Source organism: Callorhinus ursinus, unplaced genomic scaffold (genome assembly GCF_003265705.2).
Source record: "Callorhinus ursinus isolate GAN/ISIS: 27379988/994484 unplaced genomic scaffold, GSC_fseal_2.0 scaffold71, whole genome shotgun sequence".
In the NCBI taxonomy this organism is placed as follows: Eukaryota; Metazoa; Chordata; class Mammalia; order Carnivora; family Otariidae; genus Callorhinus; species Callorhinus ursinus.
Window position 1 is genome coordinate 1,958,940 of NW_027397133.1, and position 22,274 is coordinate 1,981,213.

A 22,274-nucleotide genomic window follows, 5' to 3' on the forward strand; every position below is an offset into this window, starting at 1 on the left:
TTCAGAGCCTTTCTAAACTAGGAAAGCCCCAAACTTGGAGGTTTTCAAAGTTGTGTTCACCCCATTCTTAACTGGGGTCTGCCATGGAAAATTAGGAGAATAGCTTCAGCAGAATCATTAGATAAGAAAAAATAAAAAGGACTCATAGCCCCACCATAGTCCCCATAGCCCATTCCTGATTTTTTTTCTCCTGTGAGATTCATTCTAAAAATTCTCATCAGACATTTATAAAACATCTATCTGGCAACCTGTGTTGGATTCTGGAAACACAGCCAATGGTAAAGCAGACCGTCATCCCTGCCCTCAGGAAAACCACAGTCTTTTTAGGAAGCAGATACTAAATAGATAATCACAAGGAGATGAGAACTGGTAGTAAGGATGATGAGAAACACAGAAGAGCAAGCTATTAACTTCCTGGGGCAGTCAGAGAAGGCTTCCTCCTGGAGGCAATCCTGAGCTCAGTCTGTCTCCTGACAAATAACCACAGCTAGTATTCTTTCAAATGTTTCCTATTCATATACCTACATATAAAAACATACCATTAAAAAAATTGGATCATACCATACTACTTTTTTGCAGCTTGTTGACTTGCTCTTATGGAAATGGATCTTGAAGAGCTTTCCATGGCAGTAAATAGGGTTCAGGGAGCTGAGTGAGGATTTGTAGGAATTTGCATATGGAGAACCGTATAGTGGTAGAATTGGGGTAGACTGAGCAGGAGCAGAGTGGGGGTGGTTCTAGGCAGAGAGAATGTCATGTGCCAAAGATACAGAGATGATGGGGAGCATGGCAGGTTGGAGGAGGTTGAATAGTTGAGTGTGGCCGAAGGAGAGAAGGTGAAGAGTTATATGTTAGGAGATTGGAGAGACCAGTAGGTCAAGAAAGCTGAGAAGCTTTAACATTGTCCTAAGATTATCTAGTAGGAGGTATAGGTCCTAAAGCCCTACATGACATTGTACGAAAGACCCCCTCCAGGGCCCCACTTAAGTCAGAAACTCTCTGGCCTCCGGCAGACACCTTATGAAAGTAGGTGTCAGACAGTGAGCACTGGGACCCTGGAGACCTAGGTTTCAGTGCAGATCAAAAACTCTAGACTAGTGGTTTTCCTTCTCATGTAGAAGGTAAGAGAAGTTATCTTAAAGGGCCATAATGGTTTTATGTAATTCTACCCCTGTCTCCAGGAATGCTGAGACAGTGCTGTATCTGATAGCTTCTGGGGTGCTGCCTGCCGAGGCCCACCCCCCAGACAGTATGTATCATGATCCAAGCTCCATCTACTCCACGTGGCTCAAGAGCCTCCCTAAACAAACCAAAGACACGGTCCTACCCTATATGACCAATTGCAACATAGCTCATGAACTGAAGGAGGTAGGTAAGGGTTGGGGATGGAGTCCTTATCTTCCCTTCAAAACCCCCGGTGCACCAGAAACTTCAGCTCTCCATAGGTGTCTCTAGAATCCAGAAAGGCAATTCCTGACAGCATACTGGACAACCAAGACCAAGGTTCACAGTACCCTATTGCAATAAGGCAGTTGTAGCCTCTGTAGCACCAAGCACTGGAGTTCATATAAGCATGTTCATACCAACCCAAAAGAGTTGCCAGACCAGCAGCTGTTGTCAGATGAAGTCCTCCTGCCTCAAGGCCAGATGAGTTTCCCAATGTCTATTAATGGTGCTATAGATTGTTTCCTAGGGGAGGGGACAGGAATGCAGTTCAGATTCTACAGAGTGAGCTCAGAGCTCTTGCCCTTCATGCCATCACTCACAGGTTATGGAGGGTCCCGGTGTGGCCATTGTGGCATTTACCAATATCACCTCTGTGTTTTCTGGATCCACCTTCTGGGCCATCATCATCTTCGTGTTGCTGGCAAGCCTGGGACTGAGCACCATGATCGGGATCATGCAGGGCATTGTTACCCCTCTCCGGGACACTTTCTCTTCCCTCAGGAAATATACAAATCTGCTCACAGGTACTCTAACCTATGACCCCATTCCCACCTAGGACCATTGTTTAGCTTAACCCTACTGGGACTCTTACACAACCTAGTATGAATTCTGACCTTGATCCAAATCTGATGTTTTCCCTCAGTGGGCGTCTGTGTGCCTATGTACCTGGGCAGCCTCATTTTCGTGACGTCTTCGGGTAGCTACTATGTGAACCTGCTGGATGATTACTGGGTATCTCTGCCCCTGTTCTTCGTTGTCATCTTGGAGAACATAGCCATGGCCTGGATCTATGGAGCCAGGAGGTGATGCCCCAAGCCCAGAATCTGCAGCCGTGCACCCACACAGTGAGGTCCCCTAGGGAGTATTGGCCCTCCTGCTGTCACTGTCAGACCTCTGACCCAGGGCTTTTGGAGAGCCCCCAGGGAGGTGGGAAGGAGAAGGCATGGGCTGACTCCTGGAGAAAACAGGTGTAGAATGGAAAAGTGGTGGACGGTCCCTATCAAGTCCTAGGGGCTCCTGAGCCTTACTTTTAACCAGGGTGGTGTGGGCATGTAATTCCTTGCTTCTCAAAGTGTGCTCTGGAATAGCAGCTTTGGCATCACCTGGGAGTTTATTAGAAATGCAGACCCTCAGGCTGTACCCCAGACCTTCGAATCCATATCTGCATTTTAATAAGAACCACAAGTAAATTGTATGCACACTAATATTTGAGAAACAGTGTGTAATCTAAATGTGGCGATGTTTCTAGGTGATGGTGGCTCTTGGCATCAGTTTGCTGATCATACACTTACTCTCACATATTACCCAGAGTGTGCCCAAGGACCAGACAGGCCTTGTGAGCACTGAGGATACTGGGATAAATTACATTGAGTTTCTGCTCTCAGAGTTGAAAGAAGGAGACAAACAAAGGTAGATTTGGGGGCAGGATAGTAAGCCTATCTATCATAGGCAGCTGAGGGCACTCTGGGAACACAGATGGTTATCTAAAGAAGGCAAGGAGAGGATGCTTGAACAGAATCTAGACAGAGGAAGGGGAGTTTGTCAAGGGAAAGAAAGAAAGGGCATTCTAAGCAAAAGAAACCAATGTGCACATATGTTGGAGTTAAGAAGGTGCACCAAAGAAACCTGGCTATATGGGCATAAAGAAACTACATTCAGAGACTGGATATATTGGCTTTTATCCTGAGGGTGATGGAGGAGAGAAAATTTTTTTTGTTTTTTTAAATCATGGGGCTGGGACAGAAATCAGACTGAAAGGTGATGAATTAGAGGCAAGAAAACTGGTTGTGGAGGTGAACAGAAAGGTTTAAGAAATGTGAAGCTTTGTCTCCCAGGCTGAGTTTGGATTGACCCCTCCCCAGGGCTGGGTAAGGCCTGAACAGGCTCCCCCAAACCCTTGTGGCCCTTCCTCCCAGGTTCCTTGCAGACTTGATTATCATGTTGGGCCACCCCATCTCTCCCATCTATCGTTGGCTGTGGTGTTTTCTGTCTCCATTTGTGCTGCTAGTCCTGTTTGTAAGCACCCTGCTTCATCTGTCTCTGAAGACCATCACCTACTTGGCCTGGGACTCAAGCATTGTGAGCCTTCCTCTAAGACCCCCCTAGGGAGTGGGAGTGGGTGAGGACTTTTCAATCTCTTCTGGCCTCTAAGACTGTCACCTTATTCCCTGATTCCCTTAGGGATTCAGTTATCTAGTCTCTGGCCTTGGTTCATGTCTTACCCCCAGCCTTTGTAGCCTTCCATTTCAGAGAACCTGGGTATTCTAAACCTTCCCTTTCTCCACAGTCAAATGAGGTGATCCGAATTTATCCATCATGGGCTAAGGTCTTGCTCATCATCCTCATCATCATTACCATCTTGCCTATCCCTGCCTACTTCTTGTACACACTCATTGGTGTGGATTTCACAGTCTCCATGATTCACAGTGGGACCACGGTTATCTTCAAACCTGAAGCTAAAGGGAACTCACCAAAGTCCAATCCACGGCTTCAGGTGAGGAAAAGTCAAAAGAAGATTAATAAAATAGATAAGCAACAAGGAAAAACCTCTCTGCCATGTGAGTAATTCATCTTGGAAATAAAGACTTGGTTTATTTGGCAAAAACATCACTTCTTTTTCAGTTTTTTAAAGATTTTATTTATTTGAGAGAGAGAATGAGAGAGAGAGAGCACATGAGAGGGGGGAGGGTCAGAGGGAGAAGCAGACTCCCTGCTGAGCAGGGAGCCTGATGCGGGACTTGATCCCGGGACTCCAGGATCATGACCTGAGCCGAAGGCAGTCGCTTAACCGACTGAGCCACCCAGGCGCCCCAAAACATCACTTCTTTTTCAAAGTGGAACTCTCTCGCAGGCAACTTGACATTAGAAAAGGTAAAAGTAGCACCTGCTAATGTAACTGGACCCAAGACATTTTGTTTTCCTGGATTGGGGAAGTTTTTTTCTGACCAGATGGCGGTTAACACAGCAGCCATTCTCTGCATCTCCTATACTTGCCCTCACCAGACACATAATAATGGTATTCTTTGACTTCCAGTATTTGGTTGATGGTGACTGCTGATCCTACTTCTCCTAGGCTGCCTTCCTCTTGGAATTGGTCTGTGTCAGGTCTGATCCCTATGAAACTAAGGTAAAAATGATGCTGGTAACTACATCAGTGGAACTTTGCTTTTGTCATAAAAAAAATGCCCAACTCCCATTCTTGCCTTCCATTGACTTTGTTCAATTCAAATGCTAGAATCCCAGGCCCTCTCTGCCTAGTCCTTCCTAAACAAACAGCGACAGTTTTCTCAGAAAGCAGTAGATTCACTAATTATGGCAAAGTGGCTAATAATTGGTGACTTCCTCGTGTATCTCTTAAATACTTGGAATAGTTGATTACCAAGTCTACCAAGGGACTTAAAACTTTACACATTATATATTTTTACTATGGTTGTCTAGGAGCCTGATGGAAGGATATTTGGCAGGGAATGAGAGAGAGTAGAGGTTAACTTCAGAGACTGAAGACCCAAGGAATACTTCATTTAGGGCAAGGTGAAAACAAAATAAGACAAACAAGACACACCATAGTATAAGACACTTAAAACATATCAGAAAACAACTTAACAACTGAGCCACCCAGGCACCCCCCAAGTTGAGATTAATATAAAAGGTGCTTAGTGGATAGCACCTTGCCCCCAGCACCTGTCATTAGTAAATATAAATGATCTCTGGGGGAAACAGAACCTCTACCAAGCCTCATAGAATTCCATGAACGTGAGCTCAGAAAAAGAAATCATAAAACATCCAAGGCAAAAGGTACCCTAAGGGAGGATTAGCAGAAACAACAAGTAACAGAATCACAGCTGCATGGACCTAACGTACTGGAATTATCAGGTGTGTAATATAAACTAAAATATGCTTAATATATTTAAAGACAGGGGTGCCTGGGTGGCTCAGTTGTTAAGCATCTGCCTTTGGGTCAGTTCATGATCCTGGGGTCCTGGGATGGAGCCCTGTGTCGGGCTCCCTGCTCAGCAAGGAGCCTGCTTCTCCCTCTCCCACTCCTCCTGCTTGTGTTCCCTCTCTCACCATCTCTCTCTCTCTCAAACAAATAAATAAAATCTTAAAAAAAAAAAAAAAGACAAAAAGTTTAAATTAAGAGGTACAAAAGACTCTCAGAAACCATCAGGGTATTTGTAAAGGAACCAAAAAGAACTTTTAGAGATGAAAAAAATCATGAAGATTAAAAACATCAATAGATGGGTTAAACAACCAATTAGAAAACTAGGAAGAGCGGCGCCTGGGTGGCTCAGTCGTTAAGCGTCTGCCTTCGGCTCAGGTCATGGTCCCAGGGTCCTGGGATCAAGCCCCACATCGGGCTCCCTGCTCAGCGGGAAGCCTGCTTCTCCCTCTCCCACTCCCCCTGCTTGTGTTCCCTCTCTTGCTGTGTCTCTCTCTGTCAAATAAAATCTTAAAAAAAAAAAAAACTAGGAAGAGACAAATCAAAGAAATTACCAGTAATATAGTACAGAGAAACTACAGTATTAAAAATATGAGATTAACCATATGTGAAATTTAAGTAACAAATGAACAAACAAACAAAAAAGAGACAAACAAAAAAACAGACTTAAATACAGAGAACAAACTGGTGGTTGCCAGGGGGAGGTCAGTGGGGTGATGGGTGAAATAAAGGGGATCAAGAGTACACTTATCTTTTTTTTAAGATTTTATTTTATTTATTTGGGAGAGTGAGAACACAACCTGGAAGAGAGGCAGAGATCAAGAATCTCAAGCAGACTCTGCACTGAGCATGGAGCCCAACTCAGGGCTTGATCTCATAACCCTGAAATCATGACCCGAGCAGAAACCAAGAGTCGGACGCTTAACCGACTGCACCACCCAGGGGCCCCAGTATTACACTTATCTTGATGAGCATTGTATAGAATTTTTTAAAATTTCTTTCTTTTTTTATTTTTTTTTAAAGATTTTATTTATTTGACACACAGAGAGAGAGTGAGCACAAGCAGGGGGAGTGGCAGGCAGAGGCAGAGGGAGAAGCAGGCTCCCCAGAGAGAAGGGGGAGCCCGATGTGGGACTTGATCCCAGGACTCCAGGATCATAACCTGAGCCGAAGGCAGTCGTTTAACCAACTGAGCCACTCAGGCGCCCTGTATAGAATTTTTGAATCATTATATTGTACACCTGGAACTAATATAACACTGTATGTTAATTATAGTTGAATTAAAAATTTTTAAATGTTTAATATATGAGATTATGAGACATGGAGGGTAGTAGGAGAAAGTCTAACATACGTGTAATAGGGGCTCCAGAAAGTGATCATTGGAAGAATAGGGAAGAGGCAATTTGCAAAGAGAAAAATGCTGAACACTTTCCAAAATCAAGGAAAGATAGAAATCCTTGCACCAAGGGAGCACAACAAATCCAAAGAAGGATAAATAAAAGGAAACTGGAGCACACCAAAAATAGATCTAAAGAGCAACCTGGCAGAAAAGACATTACTTACAAAGGAATAACTATTTCATAGCTGGTTTCTTTTCAATGGCAAGAGAAGCCAGGTAGTGGGAAAGTATCTGCCAAGAAGTGAGAAAATAACTGTCAGTTTAGAATTATAAATCCAGGGGCACCTGGGTGGCTCAGTCATTAAGCGACTGTCTTCGGCTCAGGTCATGGTCCCAGGGTCCTGGGATTGAGTCCCACATCGGGCTCCCTGCTCAGAGGGAAGCCTGCTTCTCCCTCTCCCACTCCCCCTGCTTGTGTTCCCTCTCTTGCTGTCTCTCTCTCTATCAAATAAATAAATAAAATCTTAAAAAAAGAATTATAAATCCAGCAAAAACTATTCCTCAAGAACAAAGCAAAATACAGTTATTTTCAGGTGAACAAAACAATTTTCCACTCACAAATCTTTGGTAAGGTATGTGCTTCAAGGAAAAGGAAAATGATCTGAGAAGGAAGATCTGAGACCTGAGACAGAAGAAATGTCAAGCCAAGAAACTAATGATAATGTGGGTAAATGTGAACACATACTCACTTCATAAAGCAGTAATAACAGTGGTTAATTTGTAAGGTTAAAAAAAGTGATGAACAAAAATACTGGAAAGAATCGTACCTAGCTAGAGATAGGGTATTCCTCTCAGCAGGATGACAAATATAATATTGACCTTTAGACTTTGATAAGGATGCATGTTAAAATTTCAAGAGTAACTACGAAAAAAGAAACAATCTATAATTTATGTATTAGTTAAGGTAAATGATAGCTTCTCTAACAGTTTCAATACAAAGTCTCAGTGACTTCGTACAATAAGATTTTATTTCCTGCTTACATCAGAATATAGTACAATATAGGCTGGAATAAGGGTGAGAGTGTTCTACATCCAGTCATTAAAGAACCAAGACTTCTTTCATCTTGGTGCTCTTCCCTTCTCTAGATTCTGGAGTTTTTGCCAGCGATCTGGTGGATAGAGAAAGAGAATGCGTTTTACAGGCCAGATCTGAATGTGGAGTATATGACTTCTGTCCACATTCCACTGGCCAGAACAAAAAGGCCGGAAGAACAGAGAACACAGTTATTAGAAAGCACTAGTGGGGGGTGCCTGGGTGACTTAGTCGTTAAGTGCATGCCTTCAGCTCAGGTCATGATCCCTGGGTCCTGGGATCCAGCCCGGCATCGGGCTCCCTGCTCAGTGGAAGGCCTGCTTCTCCTTCTCCCACTCCCCCTGCTTGTGTTCCCTCTCTCACTGTGTCTCTCTCTGTCAAATAAATAAAATCTTAAAAAAAAAAAAAGAAAGCACTAGTGGTTTCTGTCGCATTCACAGATCAGCAGAGGAAAAAAATCAAAGAAAAATCAACCCACAAGAATGCAAAACAAAATATAAAAGATTAATGTAAAGAAAGTTGGACAAGAAGATAAAATATTATAAATCCACATACACTAGTAATTACAATTATTTACAAATGGACTAAATATCCTAATTAAAAGACAAATATTGAAGATTGAATTGTTTTAAATCCAGCTCTCTGCCATTTATGTGAGGCATATCTATAACATTAGGACACAGGAAGATTTAGAGTAAAAGGAAGGAGGAAGCTATACCTGCCAAATACTAACCAAAAGACAAAACCATTATGGCAATAAAATTTTTTTTAAAGATTTTATTTATTTATTTGACAGAGACAGCGAGAGTAGGAACGCAAGCAGTGGGAGTGGGAGAGGGAGAAGCAGGCCTCCCGCCGAGGAGGGAGCCCGATGTGGGACTCGATCCCAGGACTCTGGGATCACGACCTGAGCCGAAGGCAGACACCCGACGACTGAGCCACCCAGGCGCCCAGCAATAAAATATTTTTTGAGATAAAGAAGTTAAAAGATTATATTTATGAGAAGGGTACAAAGATTACAAATTGCATGGACCTAATATAGCTTCAAATGTATAAAACTAATGAATTATAAGGAGAAATTGATAAATTCAACATTTTTGTGGAAAATTAACACAATTTTAGCAGAAAAACAGTAAGTATATACATTTGAACACAATTAACATGTTTGACATAATGAACGTGTTGAACCCCGTATTCAGTAATTAGAGAACACATATCTTCTGAAGCACACAGAATATAAGATTGATCACATAGTAACTCATAGCACAAGCCTCAACAAATTTCAAATTATCATACAGACCATGTTCTATGACTACAGTGTTATTAAGTCAGATATGAACAATGAAAACACAGCAAAAGAAAGTCATATAATTAGACATTTTTAAAATCGCATTTTAAAAAATTATGGGACGGCGTAGCTCATAACCTCGGAGGTAGCAGCTCTAACAGCAACAGCGATTTTGAGGGATGGCGGCAGCTGCAACAGGACCTGCAACAGTCCAGAAGTTTTTCCGGAGCTTCTCAGATGCTCTGATCGAGGAGGACCCCCAGGCGGCGTTAGAGGAGCTGACTAAGGCTTTGGAACAGAAACCAGATGATGCTCAATATTATTGTCAAAGAGCTTATTGTCACATTCTTCTTGGGAATTACTGTGATGGTGTTGCTGATGCAAAGAAATCTCTTGAACGCAATCCAAATAATTCCACTGCTATGCTGAGAAAAGGGATATGTGAATACCATGAAAAAAACTATGCCGCTGCTTTAGAAACTTTTATGGGAGGACAGAAATTAGAAAGTATGGATCCTGATTTCACTGTCTGGATTAAAAGGTGTCAGGAGGCCCAGAATGGATCACAATCTGAGGTGTGTGCATCCCAGAGGACTCATCAGTCAAAAATCAAGTATGACTGGTATCATACAGAATCTCAAGTAATCATTACACTTATGATCAAGAATGTTCAGAAGAATAATGTAAATGTGGAATTTTCAGAAAAAGAGTTGTCTGCTTTGGTGAAACTTCCTTCTGGAGAGGATTATAATTTGCAGCTGAGACTTCTTCATCCTATAATCCCAGAACAGAGCACATTTAAAGTACTTTCAACAAAGATTGAAATTAAAATGAAAAAGACAGAGGCTGTGAGATGGGAAAAGCTAGAGGGGCAAGGAGATGTGCCTAAACCGAAACAGTTCATAGCAGATGTAAAGAACTTATATCCATCATCATCTCATTATACAAGAAATTGGGATAAATTGGTTGGTGAAATCAAAGAAGAAGAAAAAAATGAGAAGTTGGAGGGAGATGCAGCTTTAAACAAATTATTTCAGCAGATCTATTCAGATGGTTCTGATGAAGTGAAACGTGCTATGAACAAATCATTTATGGAGTCTGATGGTACAGTTTTGAGTACCAACTGGTCTGATATAGGTAAAAGGAAAGTTGAAATCAATCCTCCTGATGATATGGAATGGAAAAAGTACTAAATAAATTAATTTGCTATCACTGTATTGCAAAAAAAAAAAAAAAAATCATGGGTCAGGGTGCCTGGGTGACTCAGTTGGTTAAGCATCTGCCCCCGGCTGGGGTCATGATCCCAGGGCTCCCTGCTCAAGGAGGATTCTGCTTCTCCTTCTGCCCCTCCCCCTGCTCGTACTCTCTCTCTTTCTCAAATAAATAAAATCTTAAAAAAACAGCAAAGTCTTTAAAAAAAATTCATGGGTCAAGGACTACAGCATAATAAAAATTAGAAACTACATAAAAGTAAGCAATAAGAACTGCATATCAAAATGTTGGAAGGGAGCTAAATTGGTGTGGGGGGGGTGTGCGTGCGCGCCCGTATTTGGCCTGTCCTGCCTCCAAACCTATTTTCCATTTAGGAGAAATCTGCATTGTGTGAGCCTTGGTGGGAGGAGCAGATGCAGTAAATTGGTAAATTTTAAATTATTAGAAAAGAAGGCTGAAAATTGATTAGCTAAAACATCCAATTAAAGAAGGTAGAAAAAGAACAATAAATCTAAAGTAAAAGGAAGAAAATAAGCAGCAAAAATTACTGATACAGAAATACTGATATATGGGCGCCTGGGTGGCTCAGATAGTTAAGCGGCTGCCTTCGGCTCAGGTCGTGATCCCAGGGTCCTGGGATCAAGTCCCGCATCGGGCTCCCTGCTCCTTGGGAGCCTGCTTCTCCCTCTCCCTCTCTCTCTCTGTCTCTCATGAATAAATAAATAAAATCTTAAAAAAAAAAAAAAAGAAAGAAAGAAATACTGATATAGAAAAAAGAATCTTGGTTCCCAGTTTTCAGCAACAACATCCCCTCCCCCCAAAAACAGGATCAACAAAGTCAAAACCTGAGTCTCAACAAAAATCTGGTTTTTACAAATGCAGCAGAGATTCCAAAAAGTAAGAGAATTGAATGAACAACTTTCAGCCTTGAAAATTTTGAATCAACATAAAGAAGTGATAGCTACTGCCTGGAGATCTGGGATTTCTGATTGCCTAATAATTCTGAGTGGGTTTCCCTTGAGAGGGTTTTGGAGTGGGGGGGGTGTGAAATTTGAAGTGTGGGGTGGTTCATCAGAAAAGAACTGTTGTGGGCGCCTGGGTGGTGGCTCAGATGGTTAAACGTCTGCCTTCGGCTCAGGTCATGATCCCAGGGTCCTGGGATCGAGTCCCAGGTCAGGCTCCCTGCTCCTTGGGAGCCTGCTTCTCCATCTGCCTCTCTCTCTGTCTTTCATGAATAAATAAATAAAAAAATCTTTAAAAAAAAAAAAACTGTTCTACAAGGGGTCATTTTCTCTGGATTTCCTCACTCTTGCTGATAAGAGGAGGTTAATTATGGAGGAATTAAAAATTGCTGCTCTCTTTAGGGGTATGGTTCCACTTGTTGATATTCTTTGGGCTTCCCTCCTTTTAGGCCCCGCCCACTGGTTCTCCTCCCGGCTTCCATCTCTCAGCAGTAAAGTGAACTAGGAGTTGGAAGCTCCACTCTCCCTTGTCTGCCCTCTCTCCATAGAGTACCCAAAATCCAGTCATTAATTCTGTCAGCCTTTTACCTTGCCTGCCAAGCTTCCTTTTGTTCAGAATCCTAAAGTTTTCTTTTACAAAAGCTTTATTGAGATATAATCCATACACCAAAGAGTTCACCTATTTTCTTTTTGCACAATGCCACCTATTTGAAGCTTACAATTCAATATTTTTTAGTATATTCATAGAGCTGCTGAATTTTGCCAAGTGCATTTTCATCTTGTTGATAGATTTTTTGATATTGAACCAGTCCAGTGAAATCAATCCTTCTTAGTCATAATGTATTATCCTTTTGATAAATTGCTGGATTCTGTTTGCTAATATTTATTTAGTTTGTTCATCTAGTTGTTGTAGATGATTTTCCCCCTACTATCTTTTTCTAGATTTTAGTATTAAAGTGATGCTTTACTTCATAAAGTAAAATAAGGATCTCTCTATCTTTTTCTGTGATTTAAGCCAATGTTTCTCAAACTTTAGTATGCCTAAGAATCATCTGGAGAGCTTGTTAAAAAACAGATTCCCCCCCACCCACCCACTGAGAGCTCATGGTATCTTGGCTGGATAAAGGATTCTTGGGTTGCAATTTCTTTTATTATCTCTGTAGATGTCATCTCATACTCTTCTGCCTTCTGCTGATAATGCTGAGAAATCCAATGCTAATCTGATCCGTTTCCCTTTGTAACTTGTTTTTCTCTGTCTACATGCCTGTAAGATTTTTCTCTTCATTTCTGGAGTTTACAGATTTCACCAGGATATGCCCAGATACATATATATTTTTTCTCATCAAAACTGCCTGAAACCTGGTGAAACCTTTAAATTTGTAAAAATGGATTTTTTTTAAATGGAAGACATTAACTTCTAGTATTAGTTTACGTATTGCCTCTTATCCGTCTATTCTCTTTACTTTAGGGTCCACTGTTATTCATATGCCAGTTCTTTATTTCTTCAGTTTTATTGAGGTATAATTGGCATATAACATTGTGTAAGTTTGAGGTGTATAATGCAATGATTAGATCTACATATATATTGCAAAATGATTACCACAATAGAGTTAACACTTTTCATCACCTCACATAATTACCTTTTCTTATGTGGTGAGAACATTTAAGATCTATTCTCTTAGCAACTTTCAAGTATGTAATACAGTATGTTGTAGTTGCCATGTTGTATACTGGAAGTTTGTACCCTTTTACCAACATCTCACTATTTCCTCTACTCCCTAGCACCTGGTAACCACCATTCTACTCTGTTTCTATAAGATCAACTTTTTTAGATTCCACATGTGAGATCATACAGTATTTATCTTTCTCTGACTTATTTCACTTAGCATAATGCCCTCAGAGTCTATCTATGTTGTCACAAATGGCAGGATTTCCTTCTTTCTCTTGCCTGAATAATATCCCATTATTCTACATATAACATTTTCTTTATTCATTCATCCATAGATGGACACTTAGGTTGCTTCCATATCTTGGCTATTACAAATAATGCTGCAATGACCATAGGAATCTCTTTGAGGTAGTGATTTCATTCCTTTGGATATATCCCCAGAGGTGGGTTTCTGAATCATAAGATAGTCTGTATTTTACTTTTGAACTCTTCATTTTGTATGCCCATTTGTCTATTGGTTTGTTGATCCTTTTGTGTAATTTAAAAAATTCTTGGCATATTAGGGAAATTAAGCTCTTTGTTATAAATGACTTTTCTATGAATTTGATGCCTTTTAACTTATTTTACTTTCTTATTATTTTGCCCCACAGAGATTTTGTTTTTATATAGTTGAACTTATCAAACCTTTCCTTTATGGATTCTTGTTTTTATGCTATTCTTTGAAAGCCCTTACCTGTGCCAAGATTATAGAAATGTTCACCCATCTTTATTCCTACTGAATTATGTTTTCATTTTTTACATCGTGACCCTTGACCCATCTGAAATATATTATGATGTAAGGAGCATAACCTTTCCCAGGTGCCAACTGTTTCAACCCAATCACTGAATAATTCATGTCTTGCCCACCAATTTGAAATCCCACTTTATCTCACATCCTGACTTCCATCAGTAGCCAGGTCCTCTAGACTTCATATTCTATGCCATTAATTTACCTGCAAACCTGCTCCAGAACCACCCTGTTTTAGATATTGAAGCTTTACACTGTGTTGAATCTATATGTTGAATAGCACAGTGACTAAGAGCATGAACTCTGAAACAGGCCCCCTGGGTTCCTATCTACCTAGGTTCTCCCCTTCCCTCAGTCCACAAAATGTGTTAACCATGAAGTCTACCAGCCAGACTAAATCTGCTTGGGAACCAGTGACCTCATTGGGCCCACCAGATCCGGCAGGTATCCCGGGATCTTCCCAAAGATCCCAGAAGAATAAACTTGGAGAGAAGATGCTCCAAGGAATAAGGGATTGGGGTGGGGTGGGGAGAATTGAAAGGTGCGGGCTTCACACTTAAGTATACGAAGATGGTCGGGTTTCTGAGTTTGGGAACCTCGGAGCAGGCGGCACCCTGCAGAAGATGGGGCCAAGACGCCAGCAGTGGTCTATGGGCTGTGGGTCCGGAGCCCAGACAAATGGATCAGTGTGCGCACGCCTAGGGGCTGGGCTCAGGTGTGAGCATTTCCAGGGTGAATTGCCTAAATCGCCTTCCGGCTGCAGCGAAATATTAAAAATCGCCTCTGGCCCCAATAGTGGTGGTTCCCTCGGACCTTCGTCGCGCGCCCAGGCCACCCCCAGCCCCCCGCCACGCCCGCAGAAGCCACCTGTCTTCTCCAGACTCGCGCGTCAGTGGCGGGTAAAGCGGGGGCGGGGAGTGCAGTGGTCCCGGCTCCTAGCTCCTGACCTCTCGGGAAGCCAGGCGTCTGTTACCCCCAGCCACCCCCCTCCACCTTTGGACCTAGACCACCGAGCCTCCCCTCCCAGCTCCCTTTCTTTCCAGGAATTTAGGAATCCAGGATATCCTGAGTCTGGGAGGGGCGGGTTGGACCCCTGACACCGAGGGGCAGGGTAGTAAACGCCAGCTGGTAAGCCAAAGTCTGGTGGCACATCTTGCCCCTTCCTCGCTCCCCATCCCACCTCCCCTCTCCTCCCCCATTCTCTCTCCTTACTTAGGTCTCGGATTGGCCCGCCCTGGAGACACCCAACTTTCCCCAGCAGGGTCACCTGGGCTGAGTCTGTGGGGTTGGGATGCTGTAGGCGCATCCTTCACTGACTGGCTCCAGAGGTCGACTCCTGGGACTCTCCCATCTGGATCAAAGAGTTTCTTAGCTGGTCTTCAAACAGGTTGTCGCTCCTTTGATTCTCTGATAGCCCAGCGGAGAGTAGAGAGCAGGGAGCCTGGAAGCCAAGAAAGACTGAGTGCACATATCCAGGTGGGGCTGGACTGGTGACAGAGACAATCCCAGGCAAGTACTGTACCTGGGCTGACACCTCTGGGGGAGGTGAAGATAGAAGGAGCATTGGCAGTAGAGTGAGTTGCAGGTACAAAGCCTTGATAGGGTGACAAGCAGGTGACTGCAGCTGCAGGTAGGGTAGGACTTGGGAGGAGCAGGAAGGAGCTGCCCTTGAGGAAGGGCCCTGGTGCGAAACCTAAACAGGGCTGAGTCCCCTCAGGAAGATTTGAACAAATGATAGACTTGGTCAGGTTTATACAATGATGCTGGGATATTAAGAACCCATTAAAGATCATATTTTTATTTTATTTATTTTTTAAAAGATTTTATTTATTTGAGAGAGAGAGAATGAGAGGGAAGAGGGTCAGAGGGAGAAAAGATCATATTTTTAAAGAATATCACATAGGAAAACACTCTTGATATAGTGGAGATATATAATCTCCAATATTATCTGCAATTTGTAAGTAATACACATATGTTCATAGAGTATAAATATATATATTATATACTGTATTTAACATTATCTAGTACATAATATATATTAGTAATATCCAGTTTGTAAGAAATACACGTGTGTAAAATATTCATATATACATACACTATGATAACTTATATTATATAATGATAATTTATAAAATTGGCTGTGCCTCCTTCCAAAACCTAAAGGGAGTCCCAGCAAAAAGAAGAAAGAAAGGAGGGAAGAAAGAAAGAAAGAAAAAAAGGAAGGAAGGAAGAAAAGAAAGGAAGGAAGGAAGGAAGGAAAGAAAGAGAGAGAGAGAAAGAAAAGAAAGAAAGAAAGAAAGAAAAGAAAGAAAGAAAGGAAAAAAAAAAAGAAAGAAAGACTTAGAAGAGCGAACATTTAAAATCATGGTATCTTTTAAGATTGTGTACATTTTGCACCTAGGTTTGCAACCAAAACCTCAAAACCTAAAAAGAGGCCAAATGGCTTACCTTACAAATAGCGTCAACCCTGAGCTGTCTTTTTGAGTCAGCAGGTTGAACTGAGCTGGATTGTGTGCAGCTTTGGTACAGAAGCTGATGCTGGTGCCAGGACTGCTCCAACAGGAGCTGAAAGGCCTTTGCAGGGCAGGGTAACTGCCCCTCTGGCTGGAGTCTAGGCAGTGGGCTGGCAGAGGGGCCACACATTTCCCAACCATAATTGGAAAGTGGGTACCTGACAAAGAAAGGCTGTTCTAGTGAAAGAAAAAGCCTGGGAGATGGGATCCAAATACCAAAATAGCAACATTTCCAGATTTCAGCAGTTTGTGGAAGCATTTTAATCAGGACATCCCCAGAAGGGGTTACTGGGGGCATTGGACTAAGACATACGAAAGGATATTTTTATGTGGAAAGTGTGTTAAAACCTCAAGACACCCCTGGGGGGTTCCAACTACATAGCGGGCAACGCAGCAGGGAAGTGGCCAAGGTGATCAAGTTTGGCTTCCCAGAGGAAGTTAGATCTGAGAGGACACACGAGTGATGAGTTGAAGTTATCTGAATGAGGGAGGTTGGGAAGGGGCAGAAGGGAGGGTGTTACGTGAGAAAGAGCACCTGGAAAGAGTTCCCTATGCATTTACATGCATATGTATGAACACTTAGAAATGTGTCATTTCTTTATATGGATTTTTTTACATAAATGGTATCATACATTTGACATTCTGTGACTTTTCACCTAGAAGTGTGTTTTGGAGACTTTGTTGATGTTCTTGCATACCTATATACCTTTCCTTTTTATTATAAAATATTATACATGTTCACAAAAGTATACAAAACTGAAATGTTCAGCTCAATGACTTATTATAAAGCAAATATCCCAACTATCCTAATCAGAAAAAGAATATCACCTCTCCCAAACACCAATCCCTCCTGCCCCTCCAGTGGGAATCACCACTCTGACACTTAATATCATCCCTTTTTTGCTTTTATTTATGGTTTTACCACCTCCATGTGTGAACCTAAACACTTTAGTTTTGCCTGTTTTTTGGACTTTGATATAAACAGAATCCTATGATATGTATTCTTTAGGATCTAGTTCATTTGGCTGAGTGTTAAGTTTTGGGGATTCATCGTGTTGTTAAGTGTAGCTATAACTCTTTTTTTTTTCCTTTGCTGTGTAGTATTCTTTTGTACTGGTTATATCACTACATACGTGTGTGTGTGTGTCTCTTGGACTTCTGGCTTGTTTCCTTTTGGGTTTGTTGTAAATAGTGCTGTACAGGAAATTCCTGTATGTGTGCTTTGTTGCACATGCACACACAGTTTTGTTGCAATTATACCTGGGAGTGAAATTGCTGTTCATGGGATAGGTATACCTTCAGTCTTAACAGAAAATGGCCAGCCCATCTCTCAAAATAACTTTGTCAGTTTCCAGCCTCACCAGGAGTGTATACTATTCCCCATGGCTCCTCATTCTTGTCAATGTTTGGTGTTCTTGGCCTTTTCGTTCTAGCCAGTCTGACTAGCACGGAGTGGCCCCTCAATGTGGTTTCTCTTCTGTTTAAATAGCTTGAACCCTTTCATGTGTTTACTGGCCATTTGGAGAACCACTTTGGTGAAAGGCTTCTTTACATTTCCTGAGGATTTTTCTACTGGGTTATTTTTATTTTTCTTATTAATTTGTAGGAGCTTTTTATAGATTCTGGATTTAAAAAAAGCCTCTATCAGCTATATGTGTCAAATTTTTTCTACTCTGTGGCTTTTGACAGTTTAAATGCGGCCTCTTGATGAACAGATGTTCTGAATTCTAATGTTTACCTGTTGTTTCCTTTATGGTTAGTGTTTTCTAAGCCCTGTTTCTGAAATCTTTCTTAACCTGCAGATCACGAAGATACTCGCTCATATTAACCTCTTTAGAAGCTTTGTGAATATGCCTTTCTTTTTTAAATCTCATGAATTAATTCTTGTACAATGTAAGATAATGATCAAATACCATTTTTTCCGTATGAAAATACAGTTGCCCATCCTAATTATTTAACAGTGTCATTTTCACAATACTCTAGGTTGACATGAAATATCTCTCCATTTATTTAAAACTTTTACTTCTCTTAAAACAAAACAAAACACTTTTACTTCTCTTAATAATCCTTTATAGGTTTTAGCATAGAAGTCTCATCTTTCTTTTGTTAGATTTATTCCTAAGCACTTGAAATATCTTAATGTTATTATAAATGTTAACATTAAATTTTTTTTCATTACCTATTTGTTTTTTGCTAGTATCTAGAAATGCTGTTAATTCTATTCCATTAACCCTGGTACCAGCCACCTTGGTAAACTCACTTTTAGTCCTAAAAATGTATTTAGAGATTCTGTTTTATTTTTTACATACACACTTGTATCTGTAAATAATGACATTGTTATTTCTTCTTTTCCAAACTTTACACTTGAAAAAATCATACTGCATTTGCTAGGACCTTGTACCAATTTTCTGTTGCCACCAAAATGCTGCATAACAAACCACCTCAAAATCCAGTGACTTAAAACAACAGGAATTTATTATTATACCTCATGAGTCATTAGGCTGGGCTCAGCTAATATGTAAGGGAGTTGACTGGCTGTTGACTGATCTAAGGCAGCCTATGCTGGGACCACTAGAGTGATCCAGCTCAGCTCGGATTTACATGTCTCGTTTCCAGCAAATTAGCCTACATATATCCTCATGGGGATAGCGAGAGTGTAAGAAAGCAAGCAGCAACAAGAAAAGCCTTTTGCAGGCTAGGCTCTGAATAGGCACAACCACCCCGATTCAAGGGGTAGGAAAGTAGATGATGGCCTCATTAGTGAGAGAAACTGCAGAATCACATTGCAAAGGGGGTGGGCATAGGAAAAACTGAAGACTTGGAACCATGAATGCTGTCAATCAACCTAAACTTTAAATCCAATTTGACTAGAAGGGACTGGAGTGGGCATCCTTATTCACAAACTCCAAGGAAAAGCCTTTAACATTTTATCCTTAACTACAGTGTGTGCTGTAAGCTTTTTTTTTTCTTAATAAATAACCTCTATGAAATTAAGGATGTTCCTTTCTAGTCCTAGTTTCCTCAAGTTGGTTTGGTGGTTTTTTTTTAATAAATAGTTATTGGGTTTTATAAAATATTTCCACAAATATCGAGATGATTATATTATTTTTATCCTATTTATGTTATCACTGGTTGATTTTTACTTCTAAACCCCCCTGTTTTACTGGGATAAACTCAACGCAGTTGTGATGTAATATTGCTTTTATACAATGATGGATTTGATTTGCCAGTATTTTGTTTGAGACGTTTGCATCAGTATTCATGATTGACACTGATACGTGATTTTCTTTTTCATTATTCCCTTGCCAGATTTTGGTATTAAGGTTATGCCTGTCTTGCCACTTTTTCTATCCTGGAAGATTTTATGCAAGATCAGTCCTGAAATTTTCTTTGGAGCAAACTAACTAATTACAGAAGTAATTTATTAAAAACTTCTAGGGGCACTGGGTGGCTCAGTCATTAAGTGTCTACCTTCAGCTCAGGTCATGATCCCCTCCGCATCAGGCTCCCTGCTCAGCGGGAAGCCTGCTTCTCCCTCTCACACTCCCTCTGCTGTGTTCCCTCTCCGCTGTGTCTCTCTCTGTCAAATGCATAAATAAAATCTTTTTTTAAGGATTTTATTTATTCATTTGAGACACAGAGATACAGAGAGAGAGAGAGCATGAGCAGGGGGGAGAGGCAGAGGGGGAGGGAGAAGCAGGCTCCCCGCTGAGCCGGGAGCCCGATGTGGGCCTCAATCCCAGGACCCTGGGATCATGACCTGAGCCGAAGGCAGACGCTTAACCATCTGAGCCACCCAGGCGCCCTAAATAAAATCTTTTAAAAAAATTTTCTAGAACAGGGGCGCCTGGCTGGCTCAGTTGGGGGAGATGCAACTCTTGATCTCGGGGTAGTGAGTTCGAGCCCCAAGTTGGGCAGAGAGATTACTTAAATAATTAAATATTTTAAAAATAAAAAATTAAATTTATAGAATTCAGAGTTTCTATTTCTTCTTGCATAAGTTGTTAAATATTATTTTTCCAAAAACTTACTGGCATAAAATTCTTTATTGTAGTGTTTGATTATATTTTCAATAACTACAGGATTTATAATGATGCTGCTTTTTTATTCCAACACTGGTTGGTTGTGCTTTCTCTCTTTATTTTTTGGCAAGTCTTTTTTTTTTTAAGATTTTATTTATTTGAGAGAGAGAGAATGAGAGAGAGAGAGCACATGAGAGGGGGGAGGGTCAGAGGGAGAAGCAGACTCCCCGCCGAGCTGAGATCCCGATGCTAGACTCGATCCAGCGACTCCAGGATCATGACCTGAGCCGAAGGCAGTCGCTTAACCAACTGAGCCACCCAGGCGCCCTCTTGGCAAGTCTTAATAGAGATTTTTATCAAATTCATTTGTCTCTTTAAAGAACCAACCTTTGGGGCGCCTGGGTGGCTCAGTCAGTTAAGCATTTGACTCTTGGTTTTAGCTCAAGTCATGATCTCAGGGTCATGGGATCGAGCCCCACATAGGGCTTTGTACTCAGCATGGAGTCTCCTTGAGATTCTCTGCCTCTCCCTCTGCCCCTCCCCCTGCTCATACACACACTCTCTCTCTCTCTCTCAAATAAATTAAATCTTAAAAAAAGAAAGAACCAACCTTTGATTTTGTTGATCTTTTCTATTCTATGTTGTCCTCCATCTTATTAATTTCTCCTCTTAACTTTATTATTCCCTGCCGCCTTCCTTTTTGGGTTTATTTTGCTATTATTTTCTAATTTCTAGGGATGGAATCTTAGCTTATTAATTTTCATGTTTTTAAAATTTCTAATATTTGGCTTTAGCTGCATTCCGGTTTTTTTAAGTTTATTTATTTATTTATTTATTTATTTTAGCAATCTCTACACCCAATGTGGGCCTCAAATTCATGACCCCAGATCAAGAGTTGCTCACTCCATTGACTGAGCCAGCCAGGGGCCCCCCCCACCACGTTTTCATTATCGTTCTATTCAAAATATTTTCTGATGTCCATTATAACCGATTCTTTAATCATTGGTTATTTTAAAATGTAGTTTTTAATATCCAAACATGGGAACTTTAAAACTAATTTTTATTATTAATTTCTAGCTTAATTAATGTAGTCAGAAGTATACACTATGCGACTGTGATTCTTTGAAATTTTGAGATTTGTTTTATGGAAAATATGGTTGATTTTTTGTAATTGTTTAGCATATTATTTTTTTAAAGATTTTATTTATTTATTTGACAGAGAGAGAGGAAGCATAAGCAGGAGGGAGGGGCAAAGGGAGAGGGAGAAGCAGACTCCCCACTGAGCAGGGAGCCCGACACGGGGATCCATCCCAGGACCCCGGAATCATGACCTGAGCCAAAGGCAGACACTTAACAGACTGAGCCACCCAGGTGCCCCTGTTTAGCCTGTCATAAAAATATGTATTCTGCAGTTGTTGAATATAGTTACGTGTGTGTGTGCATATCCATATATATTCATTAGGTCAAATGTACTAATTAAGTTGTTCAGATCTTCCATATCCTTAATGAATTTTTGCTCTTTATCTGTTATGTCTAAGATAAGTAGATTCTATCCATTTCCTACATTTTGAGGTCATATTAAGAGATGCATAACATTTTAGAATTCATATGTCTTCCCAGCAAATGAAACTTCTTATCATTATTAAATTTCCCTCTTTATCTCTGGAAACTTTACCTGAAATATTAAATGCATGTTAATATATTTATAAACATTAAGTATATATAAACATTAGTATTATAATTTAATGTCTAAAAGTTATATATTAATATATTAGTAAAGCTATACAAGCTTTCTTTTGGGTAGAGTTTTCATGGAATACTATTTTTCATGTTCTTTACTTTGAACTATTCCAAATTCTTACATTTTAGATGTCTCTTGTAGACAGAATTTAGTCTGATTTTGGTTTTTTATGAAGTCTGAAAACTCATCTTTTAATTGGAGCATTCAGTCCATTTACATTTAACACAAATCCTGATATGTTCAGGTTTAAATCATTTAATGA

General features: G+C 40.8%; 2 protein-coding genes and 1 pseudogene across 12 annotated transcripts in view; all 3 read left to right on the forward strand.

The window, feature by feature from the left end:
- LOC112806935 (orphan sodium- and chloride-dependent neurotransmitter transporter NTT5-like) overlaps positions 1-4,064 on the forward strand; it is a 76,820-nt gene extending 72,756 nt beyond the window's left edge. For all 4 annotated transcript variants that reach the window (XM_073886601.1, XM_073886603.1, XM_073886602.1 and 1 more), the window contains 5 exons: positions 1,182-1,368; positions 1,769-1,970; positions 2,090-2,249; positions 3,363-3,525; positions 3,734-4,064. In XM_073886601.1, coding sequence (XP_073742702.1) covers positions 1,182-1,368; positions 1,769-1,970; positions 2,090-2,249; positions 3,363-3,525; positions 3,734-4,012 — 991 coding nt within the window. In that variant the 3' untranslated portion in view covers positions 4,013-4,064. The remainder of the gene's footprint in view (positions 1-1,181; positions 1,369-1,768; positions 1,971-2,089; positions 2,250-3,362; positions 3,526-3,733) is intronic.
- Positions 1-22,274, forward strand: part of LOC112807144 (orphan sodium- and chloride-dependent neurotransmitter transporter NTT5-like) — a 42,749-nt gene that overhangs the window by 6,432 nt on the left and 14,043 nt on the right. For 4 of the 8 annotated variants that reach the window (XM_025849833.2, XM_025849834.2, XM_025849835.2 and 1 more), the window contains exon 1: positions 14,670-15,245. The exons of 1 other annotated variant lie outside the window; for it this stretch is intronic. The gene's annotated coding sequence lies outside the window, so the exon portion shown is untranslated. Of the gene's footprint in view, positions 1-14,607; positions 14,636-14,669; positions 15,246-22,274 lie in introns of those variants that run through there. 3 more of the 8 variants (XM_073886597.1, XM_073886596.1, XM_073886598.1) reach the window with 3 other exon arrangements.
- LOC112807089 (protein SGT1 homolog pseudogene) lies at positions 9,235-10,318 on the forward strand (annotated as a pseudogene).